Source organism: Apostichopus japonicus, chromosome 8, assembly GCF_037975245.1.
Source record: "Apostichopus japonicus isolate 1M-3 chromosome 8, ASM3797524v1, whole genome shotgun sequence".
NCBI classification, from domain to species: Eukaryota; Metazoa; Echinodermata; class Holothuroidea; order Aspidochirotida; family Stichopodidae; genus Apostichopus; species Apostichopus japonicus.
In genome coordinates, this window is record NC_092568.1 from 12,995,493 (window position 1) to 13,021,743 (window position 26,251).

General features: G+C 35.0%; 1 protein-coding gene across 7 annotated transcripts in view; it reads left to right on the top strand.

Moving 5' to 3' along the window:
- LOC139970463 (uncharacterized) overlaps positions 1-26,251 on the top strand; it is a 168,319-nt gene that overhangs the window by 71,937 nt on the left and 70,131 nt on the right. For 6 of the 7 annotated variants that reach the window (XR_011794153.1, XM_071976196.1, XM_071976198.1 and 3 more), the window contains exon 3: positions 3,893-4,354. Coding sequence is in view for 6 of the 7 variants with exons in the window: in XM_071976196.1 (XP_071832297.1) it covers positions 3,893-4,354 (462 nt within the window). In the remaining variant the exon portion in view is untranslated. Of the gene's footprint in view, positions 1-3,892; positions 4,355-13,764; positions 14,508-26,251 lie in introns of those variants that run through there. The other variant, XM_071976200.1, reaches the window with a different exon arrangement.

A 26,251-nucleotide genomic window follows, 5' to 3' on the forward strand; every position in this document is an offset into this window, starting at 1 on the left:
TAACATAGTGATAATAAATAACCTAATACAAAACTAAAGCTATAATTTGTACTCTCCCTGCTAGAATGCAATTGATAACAGTAAAAGTAAATAATTTAATACAAAACTCAAGCTTTATTTTGTACTCTCCCTGCTAGAATGCAATTGATAACATACTTAAAGTAAATAACCTACAAAACTAAGCTTTAATTTGTACTCTCCCTGCTAGAATGCAATTGATAACAGTAAAAGTAAATAATTTAATACAAAACTAAAGCTTGAATTTGTACTCTCCCTGCTAGAATGCAATTGATAACAGTAAAAGTAAATAATTTAATACAAAACTAAAGCTTTAGTTTGTACTCTCCCTGCTAGAATGCAATTGATAACAAAGTAAAAGTAAATTACCTAATACAAAACTAAAGCTTGAATTTGTACTCTCCCTGCTAGAATGCAATTGATAACATAGTGTAACTTAATAACCTTATACAAAACTAAGCTTTTATTTGTACTCTCCCTGCTAAAATGAATGCAATTGATAAAATAGCTAAAGTAAATTACTTAATACAAAACTAAGTTTTAATTTGTACTCTCCCAGCTAGAATGCAATTGATAACATATAACCTAATACAAAACTAAGCTATAATTTGTACTCTCCCTGCTAGAATGCAATTGATAACAGTAAAAGTAAATAATTTAATACAAAACTCAAGCTTTATTTTGTACTCTCCCTGCTAGAATGCAATTGATAACAGTAAAAGTAAATAATTTAATACAAAACTAAAGCTTTAGTTTGTACTCTCCCTGCTAGAATGCAATTGATAACAAAGTAAAAGTAAATTACCTAATACAAAACTAAAGCTTGAATTTGTACTCTCCCTGCTAGAATGCAATTGATAACATAGTGTAACTTAATAACCTTATACAAAACTAAGCTTTTATTTGTACTCTCCCTGCTAAAATGAATGCAATTGATAACATAGCTAAAGTAAATTACTTAATACAAAACTAAGTTTTAATTTGTACTCTCCCAGCTAGAATGCAATTGATAACATATAACCTAATACAAAACTAAGCTATAATTTGTACTCTCCCAGCTAGAATGCAATTGATAACATATAACCTAATATAAAAACTAAGCTATAATTTGTACTCTCCCAGCTAGAATGCAATTGATAACATATGATCTAATACAAAACTAAGCTATAATTTGTACTCTCCCTGCTAGAATGCAATTGATAACATATGATCTAATACAAAACTAAGCTATAATTTGTACTCTCCCTGCTATAATGCAATTGATGACAGAATGTCAAGATTTGGTGGTGGATGGAAACCATCACTGATCACTTGGTTCTTCTTCATCTTTCCAATTGCATTTGCCCTGCCACCCAGGAGAATTTAGGACTTCACAAATGTACATAGTTTGATTTATTGATTACCATTAATCATTTCCATTCATTTGTTTCTCTTGCATTACTCTACATGTTTAACATCCAGTTTTACTTGTGTAACTGATAGAGGTAGTTTGATATCAATATTTAATTGAAATTTAAATTTTATTTACTGGTTTTCATATCAGGAGAGATGGCCGTGCTTTTCTCTTCTAAATATAACTCTGCCTTGTTTATTACAGGAAGTTAAAAGGTAACCCCTTTTTCTCAGGAATGTAAATATATAAAAGTCAATAAAGTCACTCTTCAAGTGTGGTTTGTTCATTTTCTTAGTCACACATGAAGCAGAAATCTCATCAAACATTCATGATAACTCAGATATGTTGCAAAGTCAAGTAATATCAAGTGATTGCCAATTTGGGAATGTTTTGATTCATCTTTTGCAAGACCCTGGACTGTTGTTTGGTGTGTCTCTATGTAATTTTTTAAACCATTCAAGTTTACATGTGTTGCATTGGTATTTAAAACTGATGTTTTAATTCTTCTAAGGAGATTATTGTGTGTGTCATTAATGGAAGTATCAATTCATATCCTGGACATGTACAACTGTCATTGCAGATATGTATGTGTAGCACCCATTCCCCCTCCAACCCCCCACCCCCCAAAAGGATCTCATTTGGAGTATATAGTGAAGAAAGCTTAACATTCTTAGTAGGAAATACCTCTCAATTTCTAACTTATTGCTCACTTTTAAAGCAGCTTTCTGAGATGGCCTTTGTATTTATCTTGTTTGTTTGTTTTATTCCATAACACTCTTACAACAGACATTGCCATGGGTATACATAGACTCTTCTTGATAATCACCATGTAAGCATAAAATGAAAGTCAGATCTGTCGTAGACCACCTTAATTGATGAATATGACAGAAGCTCATGCTGTTAATTCCGTAGCTTAATCTAATGAATGTGTTGAATTGTCCAAAACTACTGGTGACTCACAAAGACAGCTTTCCAGACAGTGGATGGTGTTAGTGGTCAGGTTTAATAACTTTATCTGGTCAAATTATGAAAAGAGAAGTTAATGGCCGAGATTGGTTTGCATCTTCCTTTGTTAAAGATAAGCAGTGATTTCATCCAATAGGATGAGCTGTCTAAGAATTCCCTGGATAATGACTGATTTATGGACTGTTTGAGTGTAAACCATAGATTAAAGAAGCCCTTTCCAGATTATACCTGGCTTTGATGAAGGACAGTCCAAATCAGTTGGCAGTACAGGCAAACTGCTGATAAATCATTTCAATGCAAATTATGTATTTACATCAAATCCATTTTTTCACTGACCGAAACTTAAGCGTTATAAAGTAATAGTAAGAATCATTAGATAACAGACATATTTTGATATGTATGCAGTAAACATATTAGTACTTATGTAACAGAGAAGTCTTTTAGAGAGATCTGTCCCATGTCCTTACACTAGCTCTATGTTCACCTTTCAATCTCCTAGCTAGGAGCACAGACAGATATTCTCCTACATCACATTTCCCAGAAAGATTAATAACAGGTTTTATTTACTCAGAGCTTGGGAAAATGACGTCCCGAATAGACCGGGTTTATTACGTATTAAGTTTCAAGAAACGGCTGCACAAACCGGAAGTGTCCAAAATCGGGAATGGTGCGAAAAATAAGCCCAGCACTTCTTTACATTGAGAGCTGCTGGAAAAGTGTATTTCACACCCAGTACCGTACCGAGAACTTTGACTTATGGATGTAGTGTTACTTGAAACACATCTCGACAACTATTCAAAGACATGGTTGAAGTTCGTCTCATCAGTTGAGCGTTTGAGCAAGCAATTCTCCAGTGATACTGAAAGCAAGATGGTGGCAAGGTGTCAGAAATTGCTTATTTTAAGTGTCGTTTTTTGATACCTTAAGTTGATATCTTATTTCTGCTTGCCACTTTCTAAATGTGTGAGGCTATTTTATTCTGTATAATAGTCTCTACTATATAACTTAAAACATTAATTCATCTCAGTGATTTTCACCACCATCCTTGCCAGCAGTGGTAATGGTCACTTGTTGTTGCGTGTGGTTCTTATTTGGAGGAATTATATTAATACCTTATATATGTGCTGCCATCTTTCTTGGCAATTTATGTTAGTTCAGTGTCAAGAAAGAGTTTTACGAGACAGATGGATTTTGTAATTTCAATTATTTCTGTGGAGTTGCTTTGATACCTTATTAAACTCTTGTTTTAATCCTTTGTGATTTGAAATGATATTATTAAAATAACTGATGTGAATATGTGCTTCAACTATGCTTTGTTGCCAATTGTAATATGAAGGGAGTCAAAATCTCTGCAACCATTAACCTTGGTATAAATAATATGTATCGTCTTCTGTTGAGAAGTCTCAGTTTATGAGGAAGCAAATAGATAACGTACCAGATATGCTCATTATTATTCTTATTCCTGGCAAACAGATGATTCAGTTTCTTACAACTTTGTTTTCTTTTATTTGATAGGACTCATCTGCATTGTTAGACAGATTGGAGGTTCCCTATAATATGAGAGAGGCCTGGATGAATAACCAGTGTCAGGTGTGCTCTACCCATCTTCTTCACCTAAAGCATGAGGCGGTGGAGATGGTTCAGTCTCTGGAGGACCCTCACTGCAGCACAGGACCCGCTGGCCTCGGCAAACTCTCAGGGGTGATTGGCTCAAGCAACCTTGCGTCTCTACAGAGATACCTCTATGCAAACCATGCCCATGGTGGTAACAATCCCAGTGGCCAACGCCAAGGGAAACCAGGAAAAGGCCGGATGCCACCAAAGTTGCCTACTGCTATGCAGGCTCAACAATATTTAGAGGAAACAATAGGCCCTGGATGGTGGAACCATCCCAAATTTAGTGCATTCTTCCAACAACAACAACAACAACAACAACATGCTCCACACCAGCAACATCAACAGCAGCACCACCAACAGGTATGAATGACCATATTGATATCAAACATGTTTCTACTTTTCTTTGTTCTATGTTACATAACTTGTCTACAGGGTCCAGTAGCTTAAACTGAAAGGTCAGCAGTCATTTTATATCACATTTGAAGTACTTCCAAAAGTAAATTTCTGTTAATTCCTCTCAGAATTTTCATTAAATAATGAATAAGCAGTTAACTTGGGAAGGTAGCTCCAATGAGAGTGCACTGTAAAATTTGTATAGTGCCCTCTATTAATCCTAGCCTGGCAGGATTCTGCCCAATTGTAGTATTGACTCAATCTCCACAGGGAGACACATATTTGCCAAGTTCACATTAGTTGTACTGCTAGTGTATTAAATTGGACAATAATTATGATTTTCTTAATGTTAATGGAGCACTAACTGAGATAGATTTAAAAACAGTTTTTGTTGTAATCGTTTTAACTGTAATTCATAGAGAATATCACCTTGAATTATTCAACAAGTTTTTGTAAGTGTGGAATATGTAAGTTAGTTGAAAATGCAGGAGAGGATTTCAAACTGTACAATATGAACCTCTTCCTTTTGAGAATAATAATGTTGTGTATAGTTTATAAACATAAGTTATACACTTTATATTTCATGTGAATGTGATATAAAGCTGCATATTGTAGTGACTGAATGAAAGTATGCATTAGGTAAGTCTATACCGATATCACAAAGAACAGGAAGCTGACATATCTATACAATATGTAAACTGCATGAATTGTGACCTATTCACTCAATGACAATGGGGCATTATTAAATCTCTATAATTTCATTTGTCTTTCATTCTGCTCTTGTTCTAAAATGGAAGACAAAGTTTTCATTATGTTCTCATGTTGCATTTTCCTGGAGAGAGGAGCTAAAGGTTGACAGCCTTTTGAAAATTGGCCTTGTCATAGTGGAGATTAGAAATAGGTTGGTGACACTCACTATAGGCCTACATTGTTATTTGGGCTGTTGTTAATAACCCTGAATTAGGGTGCCCTGGTTTTACTTGAAAGGGAACTAGGACATTTATTAGCCTGGCTTTTGTATCCCAGTCTTAGAGGTCAAGTTTGAAAGAGATACTGGCATTCATTTCACTGGCTTCTCTTGGAAGGTTTAGCTTAAAGCTTAAGGAAGGAAGCTTAAAGCACCTGCTTGTTACTTGGTCACTATACTAACACAATCGTATTGTTATATGCATTTACAGTACTTAGAAATAATTAGTTCAGTGTTCCCCTCTCATTTAATATGTTACATTAGATTATCATTAACCTTTAAAAGTTACTATCATTGTAAAAAAAAATTGATTTGCCCTGATTCTGTAATCAGCCAGTCTTGAAATTTGGAATCAAACCAAATATATAATATAAACATTGCAACAGGCTAACAATGTGACCCTTCTTCAAGCTAGCATGTATCCTGTGTGTTTGTGTGCATATTTGTAGCATTAGAATGACATGTTTTAGTTGTGAGCACACACAGCTGCTTTAATAAACAATTAAACATGGTACATCTGTCAATTGAATCAGAGGATGTCCATAAAACAGGATATTAAATGATAACCAAGTGAGAAATACTACTGTGGTGTAGTAAAAAAGTAAAGGGGTCTTGTGGTTAGAAGTAACATCATTGTGAGTGAGTCATACTGGAAGGTAATCAACAGGGTCTGTTGTCTGTGGCTTTTCGGGGTCATTAATTGATACTGGGTTTTCCAAAACTGAAACAGACAAAACTTGCTACCAGTAAGAGAGCAACTGTTGTTATTTTGGGTCTGAATGAGGTTTAGAGAACAGAAGTTGAGTTCTTTTTTCCTATCCAGTTTACCATCATGGTGTTAAGAGCTACATAGTATTTGTTTTCAATAGTTTGTTGCTATTTTGTTGGTAGGCTGTCTCATCAGCATTATCAGATGGTGTTACTTCTTCTGCTTTTATCATCTATAGGTGTTTGTTAACTTGGAAAAAAATTAAATAACATAAAAAAAAATAGAAAAAAGTGTGATTGAAATAACCATTCAAATTTCCCAAGGCAGTTTATGTATTGAAAGGTCACCGTGTCATGTTTGGTTGCTTCGTGAGGGATTCGTTTTGAGTTTTGTCATGTGTCTATGTTGTCTAAGCAGAGAGTGGGCTAAGTTATTCCTTTTATGCCTTTTAGTACTCAAATCTTCTGGGTTCCTAAAATCTGAAGGTTTGAAAACTGTTTTTGAAAACTTGAAAACAAGTTTTGAAAACTCCACTCATCACCACCTCTTTGGAACCATCCCACTATTGGAAACTCTGGAAGAGATGTTCTTGTTTTGAACTTCCTGTTTATATATAACTTTACTGGTATTCCTACAGATTGTATGCAAATTGCAGTACTTATTTACTAGCTGGTAGTTTGGTATCTACAAGTTCATTAAGTACATTTAGAAAATTGCAAGCTACTTCCAAACCAAGGGAAAGGGAGTTGCTATTTTCTACTTCCAAACCAAGGGAAAGGGAGTTGCTATTTTCATTCTTATGAGTGGTTTACGAAAATAGGGGGCGCTGTGTAACATTTAACAGCACAGTGACTTGCTTGGGCTTTGTGAACAATAAAAAGTGCAGCTATGTTATTGCTGTTGGCTGCTGATAGCAAACATGAAAATAATCAAATTTTTAATACTCCGTATTAACGTTCAAATAGTTGTTCAGACTTATGGTCTGGTTTAGTGAAGTGTCTGATAATGCTGTTTCTGGTGAAAGTCACATACATATTTGTTAGGCAAAATGAAATTTCAAGTTGTTAATTTTCTTCCGGCACCCGAAATAATCTTGTACTGCACAACATACAAATAGGTGGTGTCTGTATTAAATGCAGTGTTTCCAATGAGCAGAATGGGTAACATTACTGTGAAGACTGTGAGAGAAACACATCCAATGTTTTGATTCAAAGAATAACAATGAGACTTTGTGCTTGCTTTATCTTTGTGTGTTTAGTCAACTTTGATTGCCTTGCTACCGGTCATCGGTTTTGCCACTATCTGAGAATAACTAGGGAAGACGGAACCTTGATGAAAATAACTTTTAGCTATTAAAATTTGAGTCCAAAACTATTCTCTTTTAAGCACTTTTAACATAGGAATCTCAATTAATGCCACATATGTGATTAAATTGAACTCTTAGAGTAAAGTTTCTACTAGGACTTGAACATGAGGAAAAGGTGAAAGAGGTGTCTTTTCTCTACATCATCTTGGCACTTCGTGGACCAGTACAGATGTTTCTGATCTCTGTTTAGATGAACACCCACATTTCCCAAACCTTCCATAAGGCAATTCCAACTCTGACTGACCAATGAAATTGTGCCCAGAGTTATAAAAAAAGGGATTTGAATCTCACCGACTCAGAATGTCATCTAAGCGTTTTATACCTCATCTTTTGACACAAATGTCAGCATGCTGAAACTCTTTTAAGTGTTTCTAAAAGTCCTTTACTAAAAGTTTCTATGGCTAGATATTGAGGAGGGACAAATGCAACTATTTATACTCAGATTACTAAAAGTTCTTCTGACTGTGGCAGAAAGTTCATCTGTACAATCTTGATCAATGGTGACTATTTTTGGTCTCTCTAACATTTTGTGGGTAATAATACTGATGACTGTTTTAAGATGGAAAACTCCTTCAAAATGAAGCAGTGATGATCATAAATAAACTAGAAGGACAAATGTAATGGTTACCTTGCTCTAAACCTTTCAGTCAATTTCTTTCCCTCATTTCAAGGTGTTTTTCTGGATTGATAGATTTATGTCTGTTATTTGATACCCCCTCATCTGTATCTGGAAACAGTTTTTGCCACCAGCAAACACAGTTTAAAGGGGGACTATACTATACAGTGAAGCAAGGCATGATATTGTCAAAGTTAAATGAAGACTGTATTATCAACTTTTTGTCTCCGCGGCAACTAATTATGAATACAAATATTGTAACCATTTGTTGGTCTTGTTCTTGCCCCAATTGAACATGAAACAAAGTCTCTAAGTTAAGTGCATATTTTTTAATGAAGGTTGTTTTTAATAACAATATCCTTTTTCCCCCCTCATCTGATCAACTTTCCTTTTCAAACAGCCAAGAGAAATTTCCAACAGTTTAAAATCATTTGCTTCTGCTGGTCAGATATTAATGATAGCCATAATAATGTATTAATACATTTCATTGTAATGATCAATCTATTCCCTACTCTCTAACCATTCTATTTTGCGAAAATTAACTGGGTTTGATAAATTCATAATGGTTATATTAGTGTACACAATGTTTACCTAGATTCTTATGCAAATAATGGTACTAGGGTTTTGCCTTGGCACATCTGTTGCACAAATGTTGCAGGCCAAGGCTGAACTTGTTTTGAGCTAGGTGTTCAAAAGTACAATGGACTCTGTCAGATCATTAAAACAGTTATTGTATGCAATGAGATACCATACTGATGATTCCCTATCCTTTTTCAGAAGCTTAAGCTGCATTGTTATTTAAATCACTCTAAATAGCTTGGTGGGTAAATACTGCTACTCTAGCTAGGGTCAAGCATGGGTAAAATTCCTCTGGTGTCAGTTTTGTTTTGACCTCTCAATAGTGAATTCAACTCTGTGTAGTAGCTGATTTACATCAGATATTTTGCCCTGTATGCTTGGGAACCACATAGGCGCAATATTTTTGTATGTTTTGTCATTACTTTTGACATGAAGTTTGCAGATGAATCAGCAATGTGGCAGCGGCCTCCTATCAGATTTTAAGAATTGATGAGAAGAGGCCAGAGAATGGAGAGAGCTCTCTCTTTCTCATCTTTCATATCTGATACCTCTCTGTATCCTTCAAAAAATAGAGCAAAGATTGTGTCAGATGGCGAGCAAAATATCGCAGTTCCATTATCTTTATGAATCTACCTAGGTAATTCAGAATTTTATGTATCTTAAGGTGCAATCGAGGGGTAAACATTAGAGCGTGTTATCGTTCAGTCTTGTCTGTCCTTAAACTTACTTTAAAGGGGTTACCAAGATCACAGATGTTAACTTCTTCTTTTCTAGGCTGAGGTTTTATTTTGGCATTTTTGCGATAGGACTATATAACATTGCTGAGCACAATTCAATCAATTAAACTGTTAATGAATGATGTGTAGAGGGAACTTATTCTCTTTTATATACTGTAGACTATAAGATGATTTTGAGATTGTAGGGGGTGTCTTTAAATTGAAACAGAACCCAAAAGTTCTTTGGATACATATTTATCTTTTTGCATTTCTGAGTGGTCAGGAAGAGAGCCCTGCCTGAAGATTGAGGTAACAGATAAAGTTTAGAATTATAACACCTGTGTGGTGGTTATCTCTCCAGGGTATCACAATCTCTGGAAACCAGAACTGTTAGTAATTCATCCATCATTCTGATGGGCAGATGTCAAAAGAACTCTCATGTTGACATTTGGAAATAAGACCCTTCCATTGAAAAACTAAAATATTCAAAACATGAAAGGGATTGCAAGATGTTGGCATGGCAACTCCAAGGCTTTGAAGAGTTGTGATCTGATAACAGGCATGTACAGTTTATAGTTCATTTAATAAAAAAAATTAGGTCTTTGTCCTATTTGACAACTGCCTGTTTGAAATACCCTTGGAAGGCTTGGACCAATTAGGACACATCACCCTTGAATCTGGGAGAATTGTATGCAAAGCACAAATTAAAAGAGCTCTTCAATTGTTAAATCAATTGACTTTGCAAATTTGGAAGACTTGAACTCCTAAAGTTGGGCACAAATCATAAATTGACTTGGATATGTGGGCTATTGAAAATGTTTGAGGTAGGTGAAAACATTGACTTTTTGCAACAGGGTTAAGCAAAATATTTTCTAGGTTATGATAATTACTTCTGAAATAAACGTCCTTATTTGACCCTGTGGAAACGATTTCTGTTGCCTGTGTTGAGACTTATCTTGGATTTTTGACTTGAAAACCAAAGAACCAAGAATTGTGCCCTTGTTGGCACAGCAAGAAAGAACCAGCTTGATTGGTGAAGCTTCTGAATGTTAAGGTGCCTCATGTTACCAATACATAGTGTGGTAATAATTGTCATGGGTAGTTCAGTGAACATTTTTTTCTGGTGATTAAATTAACCGTTTGTGTCCTACATCTGAAATTTCTATAGTCATTTTGCAATGATTACAAAAACTATGGAAGATTTATTAATTTTCTCAGAAATTCTCCCAACTAGTTATTCCAATGAATCGTAAGGCTTTTAAAAGAATTGTCTGGTAGCCATTAGAAGTTACCTTTAAAGACAATAAACGATGTTCCAACATGTTTTCAAAATATGAGAATGCTATTATTGCGTTTGACAGAGAAACAATTTTTGAATCATTTAAGATATTTAAGATTTCAAATATATTTGAACAGTTGTGAACGTGACATCATCTGGGCAAATGCAGATTGCTATCTTCCAATTCGCTCGTTTTGCCTATTTGCCTGCATTACACCATTCACCAAATTGATACGTTCGAACAAACAGTGCTTTTGGTGAAAAACTGGTGAATTTGAAAACTAGATTTCTACAAGAAGAAAACGTCAAATCGGGACAATTTGCACATGGTTAGAAAGAGCAAAAATAAGAAATATGAGGACAATGTATCAAATCTTCCACCAGACAACTCCTTTAAGGACAGGAATCTTTGGGCCACTTAACTTTGCAAATAGAACACTGTTTTTGATGCCAACTTTGATCAGACTTTAATAAGCAGTAGGAAAACTTCCCTTCTGTCTTTACTCTCAGTAGTAGCATTCGCCTTGTCATTAAGATATGCACAGGAAACATTACCATTAGCTTCCTATCAAAATGTAATATCTGCTCAAGCAAAACTAATCACACTGCCATTTTTGAGGGTAAATTTGATGTGCATAGCCTAGATCTACAGAGCAAACAGACAGAATACACAGACCCTAAAAGGGAACAGTTGTTATGGATGAGGAAAACACTCAGTCATTTGGATGGACATGTAGCAGTCTAAATTGAGACGTTTGATGTGACAGTAGGCTCATTTGTCCTTTAAATCCAGTTCTACAGTTCTACAGAACTGAGACATTTGATGGACACTGTACAGTGACATAGGCTCATGATTGCTTTAAACTTTCTACAGTACTGCTTGCTCTTAATGCCTCATTATGATGCATTCAATCTTACACACAAACTAACCAACACCTAGCTTTGTATACTACCTTGTGGTAGTATTGCTTAGTAAATAATCACACAATCAAGACAAGAATATATAATAAAAATATATAAAAATATAATAATGCAAATAAATATACTGTTTACCAAACATTTGGCCTTTACCTCCAATTATGTGATTAGTCCATTAGTGGCAATACTTCACATTAAAGATCATCTTGTTAGTACATTAATTCCTATTTTGTGTTAATCTGTTAGTAACATACTTCCACATTTTGTATTTTTTTTTTGTTATAATCCATTTAGGTATAAAAATGCAAATATAATATTGCCTCCAGGTCAGAATATTGGAGAAATTGCAACCCAACTCAAAATGCAGCAGCTCTTAAATATTATATATCTGAGAGTTTGGCACTGTGGTAGCAATGTAGCAGATGAAGCCTGAACTACAGAAAAATCTAAAAGGCTTGTAAAATATTAGATAAAGTGTGATTCATTTAGGTTCAGCAAAAGATAGAAAGCTGTAGGGTAGGAAATGAGGTTCATTGCCCATCTGTTTTAGGGAGTCTGCCCTGTTTTACATCTCACCATAAATGATGGCCTGCCTATCTTCAGGAACCACTTAAACGTATTTGTCTCAAAGATGTAGGTAGCTGTTTGATTGAACTAACTATGGGAGTGCTGATTTGCTCGAAAAAGGAAGTTTGTTTACTCTTTTTGACAGTCAGCTAAACTCAAAATTAAACAATGATGTTTTGATGGACAGCTTGGCATCTTACGGATTTTCTCTTGGGATTTTAGATTTTTTCTGCTCCCATTTTTTTTTGTCAATGTTCAATAGGTAGCCTAACAGCAGCACATAATTTTAAATAATTCTTGAATAAAACAAAGGGTATTCCAAGGGAGGAGGTGTTTCTTTACTTTTTGTCAATGTTTGCACAGATTTCAATACCAAAAACCTTTGTTGACTATGGCTAGAGTCAAACTAAACAAAGGGTATTTGATAGACAGGACAGAATAGCAGTGTTTGTGATAAACAACCAAAACTGCATAAAGTCCTGAAGGCTGGCCTAATCTTTCTCTTTTCAGGTTAATTTTTATATTCTTTGGTTTCTTATTACACTCACTGGACAAAGAATGGTCTAAAACATTGACGTCAGATATAAAAATAATTTCTTTTTCTGTTTAGATATATATTACCCTATGTAGGAGCAAAGATTAATTTTTGCATTTTTTGCTTCAAGTCATAGACACTTAAATTTATTCACCTTGATCAGAACTATAAAGGTAAGTCCACCAAAATCATCAAATTTGTTAAAGAATAGAACAGAACTAATGCATGTATGTACCAGAAACAGGCTATTAGATTGGTGGAATTCCTTTATCCTTCCATCTCCTATCCTTTTACAGTTTCATGGTTCAGAGTTAGTCAGTTTGACAGGTTTCACATGAATATAGCTATATGTTTGAGTCTCCAATAAAAATCCCAAATTAGATAAGCAGTCCTTCTCTTTAGCCTCTCCTACTAGTGAGATGTTTCTCAATTCCTTGCACTCCTAATTCTAACTCAAATTCTAAGAGGCAACTTAAGATTGTATCATCAGTCCTTTCTTTAATTCCCCTCCTCCCCCCCCCCCAATCTAGGCCATCAACATGGAAAATGGAAATTTTTTGATGAACAGCCATCATATTCAAGGTCATACTCTTGTGATTAATGCCAACAAAAAAGCAGTTATGTTATAAATGATTCACACACCTCTGCTTCGTTACAGTGTCGATGAGTATGTAGTGGTATATTGTTTTCCTCCATTACTTATGGTAATTGCAAGTACTTGGACAGATATAGAACTCAAAATTCACCCAATTTTGTGTCCTAGTTTTTCACTTTTTATCCATGATTTATGAGCCATATTCATCCTCAACTGAATATTTGTATTGAATGGCATGTAAAATTAGGCAGAATTACCATTTAATTGCTCTCCAATAGTCCCATGTGTACACTACATGATCTACAACTTGCAACCGACCATGAAAACATTGCCAGTGGCGGCAGGGCAGAGATGATGGCTCATCAATATTCACGAGCCATCCTAACTTTCAATCCAATCACAGTCACAGTTGATCAAGTTACCAATGGACTGTTCCATTTTGTAGCAAATCTGATGTTGCTATGAATGAAGAGAGATTGTGTGTGGTTTGGGTCGTCGCGTACTGTGTGAATGAATTTCCTCTGTGTGCAAGCCCGCCAGATAACAGCTGTAGTACTTGTTTAGAATACCGCGGGAAGGATTTGTGGTGACCCTTTTGTTTGAGTAAACTGGACAGGCAACAGTTTTAATCACTGTACAAGGTTAATTTTCTCCAAATGGTCTTTCATTTCGGTGCCTAGTTGACTTTGTTTTCTGTGGAAAGTACTTGAAGCATTGAGTCTTTCACACATTTCAGGAGACTTGCGTGTTTACTCACTCCACATGTAATCGCTGCATTTATTTTTGAAAGAACTATGAATGGAACAGCCCACAATCAGAGTGAACACACTCTGTGGAGGAGTATGGGCAGATATCAACAGACGACAGCTCATTGAGATTGTCTGTGTTGTTGTATCATGCTTGTTGAAGTGGTTCTAGCTTGATTTCCTGTGGTGTGGTGTGTATAGTCAGGAGTATTGTTAGAATTATCATTTCTGACATTTGTTGTTGTTGTTGTTGATAAACCTGACTATTACCATTGATTGCGTGGTACCGATTGTATCACAGAAAGTACAGCTTACCAGAAATCTGCAGTGACCATACATAACTCTATCATGGACTGTACCTACACGAGTTGGACTAATTTTTGCAAGAATACTTTTCATCTGGAAATGATACACTGAGTGTGTAAAATTGGATTCTACTAAGTTTTCCATATGATCTGATTTTAAACAAAAGTATACAGTATTTACAAGCATAAATGGATTTATACTTTCAACCAAATTCCCACACGGTAAGTATTCCTTTCATGTCCATTGACCAAATTTGTATTTTAGTAATTATATGTTAACAAGCTGACCTAATGTTGAACTGTGTTGTATGTTTACTTTCAGGTGCCAGGTCTATAAGTATGATATAATAACTTATTAACATTGTCACTATTATTACTTAGTAATGGTTAAATATCATGTGATAGTCATGTGTAAAATGAGTGTACACCTCACTTAGTGGATCCATGTACACGCTACACAGGAGTTACCATGGTGCAGCACTTAAACAATGGAAGTATTGGAATGCTGCAAGTACTGCACTCAACATTTGTTCTTAAGAGTACATCTGTGCTTACTTTGTTATTTATAATGCTTTGATTGTTACTTCCAATGAATGTTACCAGATTTAGTGATCGAGTCAATGGATAGTGGTGGTTTGTATCTTGCTGCCAATGCTTATGAAGGACTCATATACTGTAACTTGACTAAGCTTCAGTTGCTGTACATTTCTAGTAGTACTCTTACTCTCTGTTCCACCCCCTTCCCCCCATTATTTGGGTATGTGACAACTGTGAAGCACATTTATTTCCATATTAGAAGTTTGCTCCAACTAATCATGATTGCTTTTTTGAAGTTCTAAGTCATTCACAAAGCTGCTGGTAGAAATATTCATGTTGTTACTAGACAGTTTGTGAGTACTTAACACTAATTCCCCATCCCTTTCTCTCCACCCCCACCCCCGTCCTGTGAAGTGGCTTTTGGTACGCTGTACAGTGGTTGATCGAGACACACAAGATTTGTATTATAATGCTGTAGTTACCTCTAACCTAGCTCCTACTAGCACCATGCTTTTAATTTATAGTCTACTGAATGATATTCCACAGTCACATGAAACTGATTGCCACCATTGTAACAGTTTACTGGGTGTATGATCTCCTTGTCACTTGTATTTACCCGATACTCCAAAAATATTTGATAATATTGATATGGCCCCTGTCAGGTCTGATGGATTTATCTAGATGAAAAATAACCCTTGGTTGTGAGTCCAGACAGATTGGGGCACTGGTAAGAAATGTCTAGGTACCAGTAGGTTACTATATGTCAGATCTTGGGGAATATTGTCTGACAAAGAATATACCTTTACTTTCTGGTTGCTTCTTATCAGTTAGCATTGCTAAGTTGTTGGAGATTCAGTATATATATGATATAGATATATAGTGAATGACCAATTCAAACCAGTAGATCTACATTTAGTCAGAAATCAATATGCAGTTACATGGTTTTCACGTTCTACTCTTGGAAATTATTACTTTGAAATTTTCAAGAAACTAAAAGTCCATCCTTTAATGGAAGCATAAACAATTGCATAAAAATGCAATATGTATTATTTTTATAAATTCAGGCATGAGGAAGTATACGGAACTATTTAAAGAAATGAGACAAATTTATTTTAGTTTTACCCAGGTGTATGTATGGTAGGCCTCAGAAGCTTTAGGTGGTGATATGTTCATTCTTCTAAAGACAATACACTGGATAGAGGTAAATTAAGGTAATTGAACTTTCCATGTTAAATTGACAACCTTGGAACATTTCCATGTTACATTGTCATAGTTTATTGAACTTTCAGTGCTACATATTATCAATTACAACCCTCACATCGGTTTTTCATAATTGATAACTCATTGGATCCTTAGTTAAACCATACAGCCAATTTTTACCTAAACGTTTAATCATTGAAGCAGAGCAAGATTTGTCCTCATGGATTTCCTAACACTCAGAATCTCTGACACATCTTCCATTACAAGTGAAGAAAATCAAGACATTTGTTTGTTGGCAATGCTGCCAAACCCTTTCATGTAAGTATAATTGAGTGTGCGATATGATGAGCACATATACAGAGATTGTACATGAAGGGGATGACAATTAATCATAAAGACAGTTCAGTTGTAACCGTTTAACCTCAATATCACAGGGAGCAAACAACATGCTTTGGTCGTTAAAATTAACTCTAAAAGAAACCATTGGACTTTAGACAATGAAGCTGGCTTAAATTACCTCTTTAATACAGTTGTCATTTAGAATTGGGTTTGACAGGATTGTAATGCTTGTGGAATGCTCTAATTAAAATACTTGGGTGCTGTCATAGATGTCTGAATGAATAATGCATCATCTTTTAATTTGTTAATATTTATGTGCATTTGGTATGTATTTGAAATGTCATGATATTGTTTACCCAGAAAATGTGGTTTTAATTAATAGAATTCAGAACTGTTCAAGTTTGTGGCTGACTATTATGGCGTCTGTCGATTTTAATTTCACTCTTTTATTTTCAAGTCATAAAAATATGATCTGGTATAGTATTAATATATGGAGAGATTTCGTAGAAACGATTTCTAAGGCCTATTTATTGCTGTTTTTACAGTAAACTTAGCTTTTTAATATCATGCAATTTTCGTGCTTTGCTTACGAATTAAATAATTTCATCATCTTAAAATCTGGTGTGTTGTTTAAAGGCGAGGAAGTACTTGTAAATCAAACAGGTTATAAAAATAAAACAATCTGTAATTGCTCACGTACATAGAGATATTTATAGCTAGGTATTAATTGATACAAAGATCTAAATCATACAGATGTTTATAAACAGTTCTACAGGTTTTCTCTGCCAAAAAATTGATATGTTGTAGAAGCTTTGTATATGATTTGTCTTTCCTTATATACATGAATTAATATTCTAAACTTGGGTAAGACTTACTGTTGATGACTTAATTTTGGGTGTGATGATGATGATGTCTTCTCATGAGTTTGTTAGATGCTTTTAACTACTATGAAATGTTGAGTATGATACTATATAGAAGTCATCATAATATAATAATAATAATAAATGAGACTTATATAGTGCCAAATCAGTAGATAAAAGTCACTGCTCAAGGCGCTTTACAAAAAAAGCAGATTAATTGATAATGATCAGTCTTTTCTGCTTAATACAAATTATCTGAGATTTGAGGGTTTATTACTGCAGGTAATGGGATTATGGATGATAAATGAGGTGACTTAGGTCATGCTTAGAATTTATAACTACAACTGTAGCAGCACCTGAAACTCCACATGGTATCACAATTATTATACAGCAGCATGCACACTGTACAGATAACCGATGCCATTTGTCCCGACGACCGACCCATCACCTTAACAGACTTGCATGAAGGGGTGTCAGCTGGATGTTTATTAAATAGGACAGCTCTTAACCTAGACTACTTTAACAATAGATTAATCTATGGCTGGTAAAATCAATGAAATTTGCTGTGATATTAGGCTGTCTATATTTGCTGTTTGGCCAATTATATCTCAGTTTCCAGTGAAATGTGCAATTTTATGACTATATATATAACACCGAATCCTCAGTTTCCATAGTAAAGGCTTTTTCAAACTGCTCAGTTGGTACACAATGTAAATGGCATGGTTCTGTGTACTGATAAGACTAAAGAAGGCTCAAAGCATTTACAAATGTATTACTGATGCTTTCTTGATAATGCATGTCTTGTAAGCAATGTTAACAATCTTTCTATTCTACTACCTTCTTCTAGATATGAAGCAAAATATGTGTTACCATTGTTAGTGTAATATGAGGCTGTACCTTAAAAGTGGTAGAGGTTGAATGTACTAGCCAGTACCTGTGGTCTTTTGAGGCTTAATAAAACAATAACTGGTGATATGTTTAGTGTTACAACTTACACGGCTCTATGAAAGATTAACCTGTACTGTACCTTTAGTGTGATGATTTTGAACAAACTAACCTGTTTCTGTGTGAACTGTGTTACAAGGCTGAAATGAATTTGCCAGTGCCATTAGTGTGCAAGGCTGGATACAATTTACTGTGGCAAGGCTGATGATGAAATTCAACTATAGTCATGCATTTAGTGCTAGGAGATCTACTGCACATTTAGTTTCATGGGGCTGTATGGACTACCTGTACGTTCTGTTGTGCCACACTGGACTAAAACTCTCATGCCATTGCTGACTATGATGGCTAACTAAATTTGACTCTCCTAAATTATAAAATTGTCAGATTAAATAATGGGAAAACTTAATTATGTCCTTCACTTTGGAAGAAACATCCTGTAGTACTTTATAATGTGTGTTGAGCATTGACATTGGTGGACAGACTTTGTATGCTTTTGTCTATCAGACTGATACTAACAGTGTCTTCTGTGTGAAAGTTCATTCTCAGTGATGTCAGACATTATCTCATTCAAATTAGAATATTATGATCAGACTCACATCCTTGAAGATTCAAATTACATCTGATATGATTTTTATCTATAGCTGATCCTCATGAGTTTGTTCATACCAAATGAGTCACTCTTTTCCTATTTCCTGTTGTTAAGGAAAACAGTGGATTCCTGTTAATTTGTTTTCATTATTTACAGTGTTGATTGAAGTTCTCCAGTGTAAACATGAGCATCTTTATGTCGTTAAATTATGAACCAGACTGTTGTTGTCTGTATGGGACCAGCCATTTTGCATTTCCAAATATCAGAAAAACATATGCAGCCATAAGACAGACCACAAAAATGGGATAATTAATAGCAAAAAGCCAGAGTAGAACATTTCCTGTGTGAAAAAAACATGGAAAAGGATGAATTGATGATGAAATTATGTGAATTTGGATATTTACACAATATTTCATACGAAGTGTGTTCATACCGTTTTAATCAATCTGATCACCATTTTTAAATTGATACAAATCACCTTCCTATTGATGGAGTCTTCAGTGCTTTGCTAAGTCAGGACGGTTTAGTGCCATTTGTTGTCACCTCTTTGTCAAAAAGTTGAATGGAGGCGCTCTAAGCCCACCATGGGCAATCTTTTGACCTCGGGACCAGCCGCCTCCATCAAATTCGCTTTTTGTATTTAATTTTTGTATTTTCTTCCTTTTGCGAGCCGCAGCTTTTCAAAGCCAGCAAAATAATATTTACATTTATTTTCACCGAAAACTTTTGTCTCTTTGAATACTTACGGTGTGTGTTAGTGAATTGTGAGGGTGTCAACCACACTATTAGGCATAGCATGTATCCACTGTTTCGTCTCCAGTCAATACAATAGACCCCAGAATGGTTGTCTCCATTATTGGCTTTCATACTTGTATGACAATTTAATGAACCGTGAATCCAGCTCTGCTACCATCTGGGATAACGCACTTTTTTTTTTGTCCGGCGGAAATTTTCAGCGGGATTCTAGTCCTTAGGTGTGTGTCTGTTAGATAAATTTGGTTGTCATGGATTCGTTAATTATCAATACATTTCACTTTTCATTCAATTTTCTTTGGTGGTGATATTGGACATCAATAACCTAGCCTGATTGTAATATGTACATGTTCGAATTAACGTTGCGAAGGGCGTGAGACATTATGTACAGTGTTTATCTGGAACAGCTTTGGACTTGAAAGTACAGTGAATGTGCTCTTCAAATTATCAATTAAAGTTCAGAGAAAGGTTAGGTCACTTTCTAAAGATGTTGGGAATTTTATTTTAGAGAAATGGGAAGGACTTCCCCAATTGTGGTATCTAGGTTCTGTCAGTACGTTCTCGACTGTTTTTGTTATTGGGGAAGGTCAAAGGTCATTTGAAGTTCAATATGTATGCTAAAGTATAAAATTGTTGTAAACTTGATAACACTAAAAAGTAAACCTGGATGAACTTCATATGTGGTATGTATATATCCACTTGAGTTGGTACATGAAACCTAGTGTTTGCTGAAGAGGTCAAAGGTCACTTGAGGTCCATATATGCCACAGCTGCCATAGATGCCTGAAAGCCTTGTAAACATGATAACTCCAAAGCTAAGCTTGGATAAACTTTATATTTAATAGATGGTGCTCTAAATGAAACATTTTTGGTAGCAGTTTTGGGGAAATTTTCATAACATCACATATGACATGAATGTTGAATATTGACATGTGATTATGCAATCGCTTGAGACTTGGACTTGGCCAAAAATAGAAATGCTATTTACTGATATATCATCACGAGTGGCTTGGACTAAATAAAAGAAAAGGGAGGAAAAAAGGAGAAAATATGGGCCTTTTCAAAGCCCTAAGAAGAACATTCAAATTGATTCAGACACTCAACCAAATTTTTTCCAACAATTGAATGCTTGCAGCAGGAATATTAGAACTGGTCTGTGTGTGTGTGAACCCTTCAATTCTGACCTTGTTTTCAAAAGTTTATTTTAATATATTGAGGATATTTCAAATTTTATCACATATTCCCAAATAGCTAAAATATTTGGAAAGAATCTAAAGAGTCCCATCAAGCTAAGTTACTTGTCTAAGAGAAGGGAAATCAAAAAGTAATTGCTTTGATTAAGAACATGACTCGCTTTGTGTTAATCCAAGGGTTCCCACACATGAAAAACAAAATTGCATTGAAGCAGAAGCTCATCAAATCATCCCAGAAGCATGTATAAAGAGAGGTAGGGTGTTCCCTTGTTATATGTGAATGTCAGAACGACATCTTTCATCCATTTTCCAGCTGTCTCCCTTTCAAAAAATCTAATATCCATTTCTTTCTTTCATTTAATTGGATGATTCTCACCATATCTATATGGGAGGGTCATAAAATATGGTGATCTTTTTATCTTTAATCAGACCCTTTTAGCCAACCCATTATGGAATAATGCCACAAGTGGGTAGTAAGTCTATGCAAGTGAATTTTCATCTTAATCATCATAATGTTATCATGGGATGTTGTCTTGATATTTGTGCTTTTAAACAATTGTTTATAAATTGTTAGTTATCTGTAGACACCAAAACAAAGGTTTTTGCATGCTCCATTTCTGGAAGGAACTTCTGCAGTTTTACTGTATGAATTTCTGTATTGCTAAAATATTCCAGCTGAGTTGAAATTCTTACTTTTATATTTGGTTTGTCTACCACAATTATCACCAAAAAAATACAACAGAGATGAACAAATAGATATTGATATAAGGAGCAGAGGGAAGTGGAGTAGAGAGGAGAAAGTCGTTAACAGATGGGCAGAGTGTTCCATTTTAACTTTGTTATTACCAAGTGGATTTTTATTTGTGAAAATGAGGGTACTGGTTAGTGCAAAAGCTTTACAAACTATTCTACGATCAAACGGCCCATCACAAAGTTTGCATCAGGTGTACTGCAAAACAGACTTTGGTTGAAATTACTAAATAATGAAACCGATTAAGTCAGTTGCTTTCCATTACAGTTTATCTGTGACCATAACCTAGTTTTTTCCTGGGGCATTTGGGTGGATAGTTGAATACCAAGTAGACTGTTATACATATGAAATTGAAGTCATCTTGGAATTTATTAACATCTTGGTGGGTTGGATGTGGAGTTTTTATTTTGTTACCAAGTGAAAGTAAAACTAAAGCCCAGAAGGAAGGAAGTCTTTGGTTGTCATCTAACTGTACCATGAATCAGAAATTCAGGAGACATCAGAAATAAAATTGTTCATGCTGAAAGATAACAGCAATCTGTTGCGATGACAACCAATCATATAGCTTGAATGTTTAGCATTTTGTCAGGAAGAACATATACAGGAAGTACATATGAGTTCAAATCTTGGAACTGACTTGAAAAGGTCTTCAACAAAAAGGTTAGGTAATATAAAATATAAGAGATTGGCAAGGAATACAGAATACTTCCATGCCATAATGCATAACAGAGGACTAACCATACAGTAGTTAGTCCTCATATCTGACAAGCTTAAATCTGCTAGACTTATTACAAGCAAGATCTTCAATACTGTTTTAATAGCGAGTTTTCTGATATTTTGCACACAGTACACCTGTAATTCTATGTCAGATAAAATTAATGTTTATGTGAAGGTCATTATGTCTGTATGTATGGAAATACACAAGGGCGGTTTTATTATTATGCTCTGTTATCAGTGATAGACTGACTACCTGCAGTATTGTGGAATCATTTGCATTATATACATTGCAACCTTGTCCGTCTTAGTCATTCTCACCTGTTAGCAGCAGACAAAAAGGTAGGTCACAAAGTATCCACAATTCAAATGGGAATTTCAGAAAGGATCAGGAAATGTGGAAATGTAGGTTTCTAGGTCTATCCTGAATGAAGAAATGAAACATAACTCACTTATAGATATTTGTCCATTGTACAAGAGAGACTGGTACCTTGTTGTGATAGTGTCATGAGGGGGTAGTAAGTTTCTGCCAAAAGGAGGGCATCTGCACACCCTTTCAAATCGACCTCGTCGATCGAGTTAAAGCAAAGGGAAAATTGGCAGTAGATTTGTGTCAGTCGTTTCAAGATTATCAAATCATTGCAACTTGCTTTCTGCTAAGCCAGTTTAAAATGCTACAAATTATAGGCTAATAAGTTGTTCTGTGTCTGAGGGTAATAGACTAATAGTGCTATCTATTCCAATTTAAACTTTGGTCTGTAGATGTGACTGGCTTATTAATCCATAGCCCAATGCATGACACTTCAAATTGATACATTATTCTTACATGAGTAACAAATTTAAGAACTCCATGTGTGACAATCTTTACCAAATATTATTTCCAGATAAGAGTTACTAGTTCTCTTTGTCAGAGAGGATTGGAAGTAGAGGTCCAACCTTTCTCCCATAAGAATTAGGTCAGAGTCGCACTCCACTCGGCAAGGACCAAAAGGGACTTTATAGCTAAGTAAAGTTTTTCTTTTATGCCCATCAGTATTAACTTCCAAGGTGTGAAATGGATTTTAATTTTCAGCTAAATAATTCTCCCACTGGATTTGTTATGAAAGTTAGGGAAAGCATGAAGATATGGTTAACTTCCCCTAAAATTGGGCTAATCTGTGAAAAGTTGTGAAATCTGTGAAGTGTGACTGATGGTGACATGTTATCTATAGTTTTCATGGAGCAAAGAAAGAGGCAGAAGTTTGGCAGTGGAAGGGGTTTAAATTACAATCAAGGAAAGAAAATTCTTTTGTCCCTTTCATTAAGTGTTAAATGGCATTAATTATAGAGATGCTATATATTCTTTGTCCTCATGCTTCTTGTATTGCCAAGGAAGGGGAGTGGGGAGGGGGGTCCTTTCATATAGACAAAGAATTTGTCAGTGTAATGGTAGAGGAAGTTAATAATTAATTGGATGCCTATGGGCACAAATGCTACCAAAAAAAAGCAATAATTTGAAATGGCTTCTCAAAGAATCCTTTGTCTTACCATTGCTAAATGTAAAACATGTAAGGTAATAGTGTGCTCATAATCTTTGAGTTAAAAGTTTTAATCAGCTTTTTGAGTTTGATCAGCAGTTTTTTTTTCAAATCAACCAATAATTACTCTAAAAAATGAAATAGCGATTGATCAGAAAGTAACCATTACAAATTTTGTAGCCAGGACACTTTTGTACATAACATTGGTCATAAAATTTCCAAATGTTGGCCATGTTTTATTTAAAAAAAAAAAAAAAACTGTGGTATAGAGAGGATTTTTCCAATCAATGCTTATAGCTGCTTTAGGAGACTACTGCTTATAAATGTTTTGGTTTGTACTTTAAAGGATGGATGATTTTAAGGCAGAATTTTAGACAATTTTTGTTAAATTCTATCCATCATGTTATCAATTCCAATAACTCAACAAATCATCCTTGGATAACATTCGACATCATTTGTCCTTGATAAAATTGTACTACATTGTTAACATATTACATTTGAGGCCATAATGTTTCCAATTGAGTTCTGGTTTCCGTCTAAGGAACTCAATGGTCTGTGTATTAGACTAAATAGTCCAGTCACTTTGTCGGACAGATAGCGGTGGTTTTTAACGGTCTGCAAATCATCAAAACGAATTTTGTGCCCTAAGTCATCCAGTGAAGGAATATAAGCAACACATTACAATATCATATAGATTTATTGCTATTAACTAGAAGCAACTGTTGATGGAGCTAAGAACACTACCCTAAAGGATTCAGCATTGATGGAACCCCCTTATGGAAAGTAGGGCTTCAAGTTAAACCCTTTTCCTCTTTATTCTCAGGACACCAATGCAAAACTTGGACATGTCTTGGCTTTTAGTTTCATTTAGTATGGAAAGATGTAATGGATTTCAAAATGTCCAGTCTGTTACAATTCTTTCAACAACTGATCCTATATTCTCATTGGACAACAAAATTGTTATTTAAGATGAAAGTTGCTGCTGCCCATTTGGTTACTTAATATATAAATCTCTCCAGTTTGCCTTCACCTGTCTATGGGATATAGATTTACAGGACCTCAGAGTTCTGAGACTGTTGATCACCCCAGGGTATTGGAACACCCCCTACTATCACTTCAGTTGATTGTTTTATGAATGGTAAAACCCAGGGTAACCATGAATCTAACACCTTCATTTCTAAGGTTTAAATTGTAAATATCATTTTTTAGGTTCATGACCCTATTTACGCTAATGATTTTTATTACTACCTTTGGACACCAACTAATGCCCCTGTTGTCTTCTGTAGTTTATGGTCCTTCAGAGGAGAAGTCTGAACCAGACTCTCACAAGGAAACAAGAAAGTGGGGTAAATTTGTGACCCCTAACAAGCTTTGCAGCAAATGTTCATAGAGTGTATCACTCAATTTGGCTCCATGGAAGAGAATTTTCACCAGAATAATGCCTTAGCTGTTTAAACACTCAGCAGTTGAATCAATAGTAATGAAATCTATTATTTTTAATCCAAAGTTGAAGAAGATGCTAATATTCTGTCACTGATAGATGTTAAACAGAAATGTTTCTATACTACCACAGACACTGTTTTATTTTACAAAGAACTATTACACCTTTCAAATTTTAAGTCTAAGGTTTCTAACAGGGAAACTATACTTGAAGACTCTGCAAGGTCAAATACAAGTGATCATCAGTCACATAGTCATGTCATCAAAATCAAATGTGAGATGTTTGTAGTGAAGGGGGGGGGGTGTCTTCATCTAGCTTGATAAATTTCAAATTGATGCATTAAGGTTCGTAAAGCTGTGACATGAAGGGTTCCCTGCTGTTTGCATATAAAATGTTCCTGAATGTGTTTGATGCAAATAATGATCAAAGGCTACTATGGCTATCTATGCCTTACCTCGTAAGTAGTTCTGAACAATAACTCACTTTTGATAATATATATATATGTATATGCATTACCTTGTAAGTAGTTCTGAACAATAACTCACTTTTAATAATTTTTACTGTATACTATGGAAGAGTATGTTGCACTATGTAGTGAAAGTTGCACCTGTTTGTATCATTCTAGAGTTAATGGGAAATCTTCTTGTGAACTGTAATAACCCTGTGGCAAGTGCTCTTTTACTCTGCTAAACTCTGCTAGCTGAGATAATGTATTCAAATATCATTTGAAGAAAAAAAAATCATTTGATTTCTGATAGGCTTACCCCAAGGATAATCCCAGTGTGCCATTGAAACAAATTTCAGCTTTGATTGGAGTGCTCAAGTAATTTTCTCAGTTCTTTAAAGTTTCAGTTCCGATCTTGCAATTGATACCAGAGGTGACTCAAGCAAAGTGACCTTTCAGTAGGAGGTCAATGTCAAAAACACTTTGATGTGGAAGCAGATTATTCAACAGTTTCTTATTTCATTATTAATTTTTTTCTCTTCCATTTCTATAACTCAAAATAATTTGGCACCTCCCGATAAATGTCTCTGTAATCGAAGACACTTAGCCTTAGGATTCAGATTTCCAAGTTGAAAGTCTCTGCAATAAAATATTCCTACTATGTGAGTCTCCATACATTTAC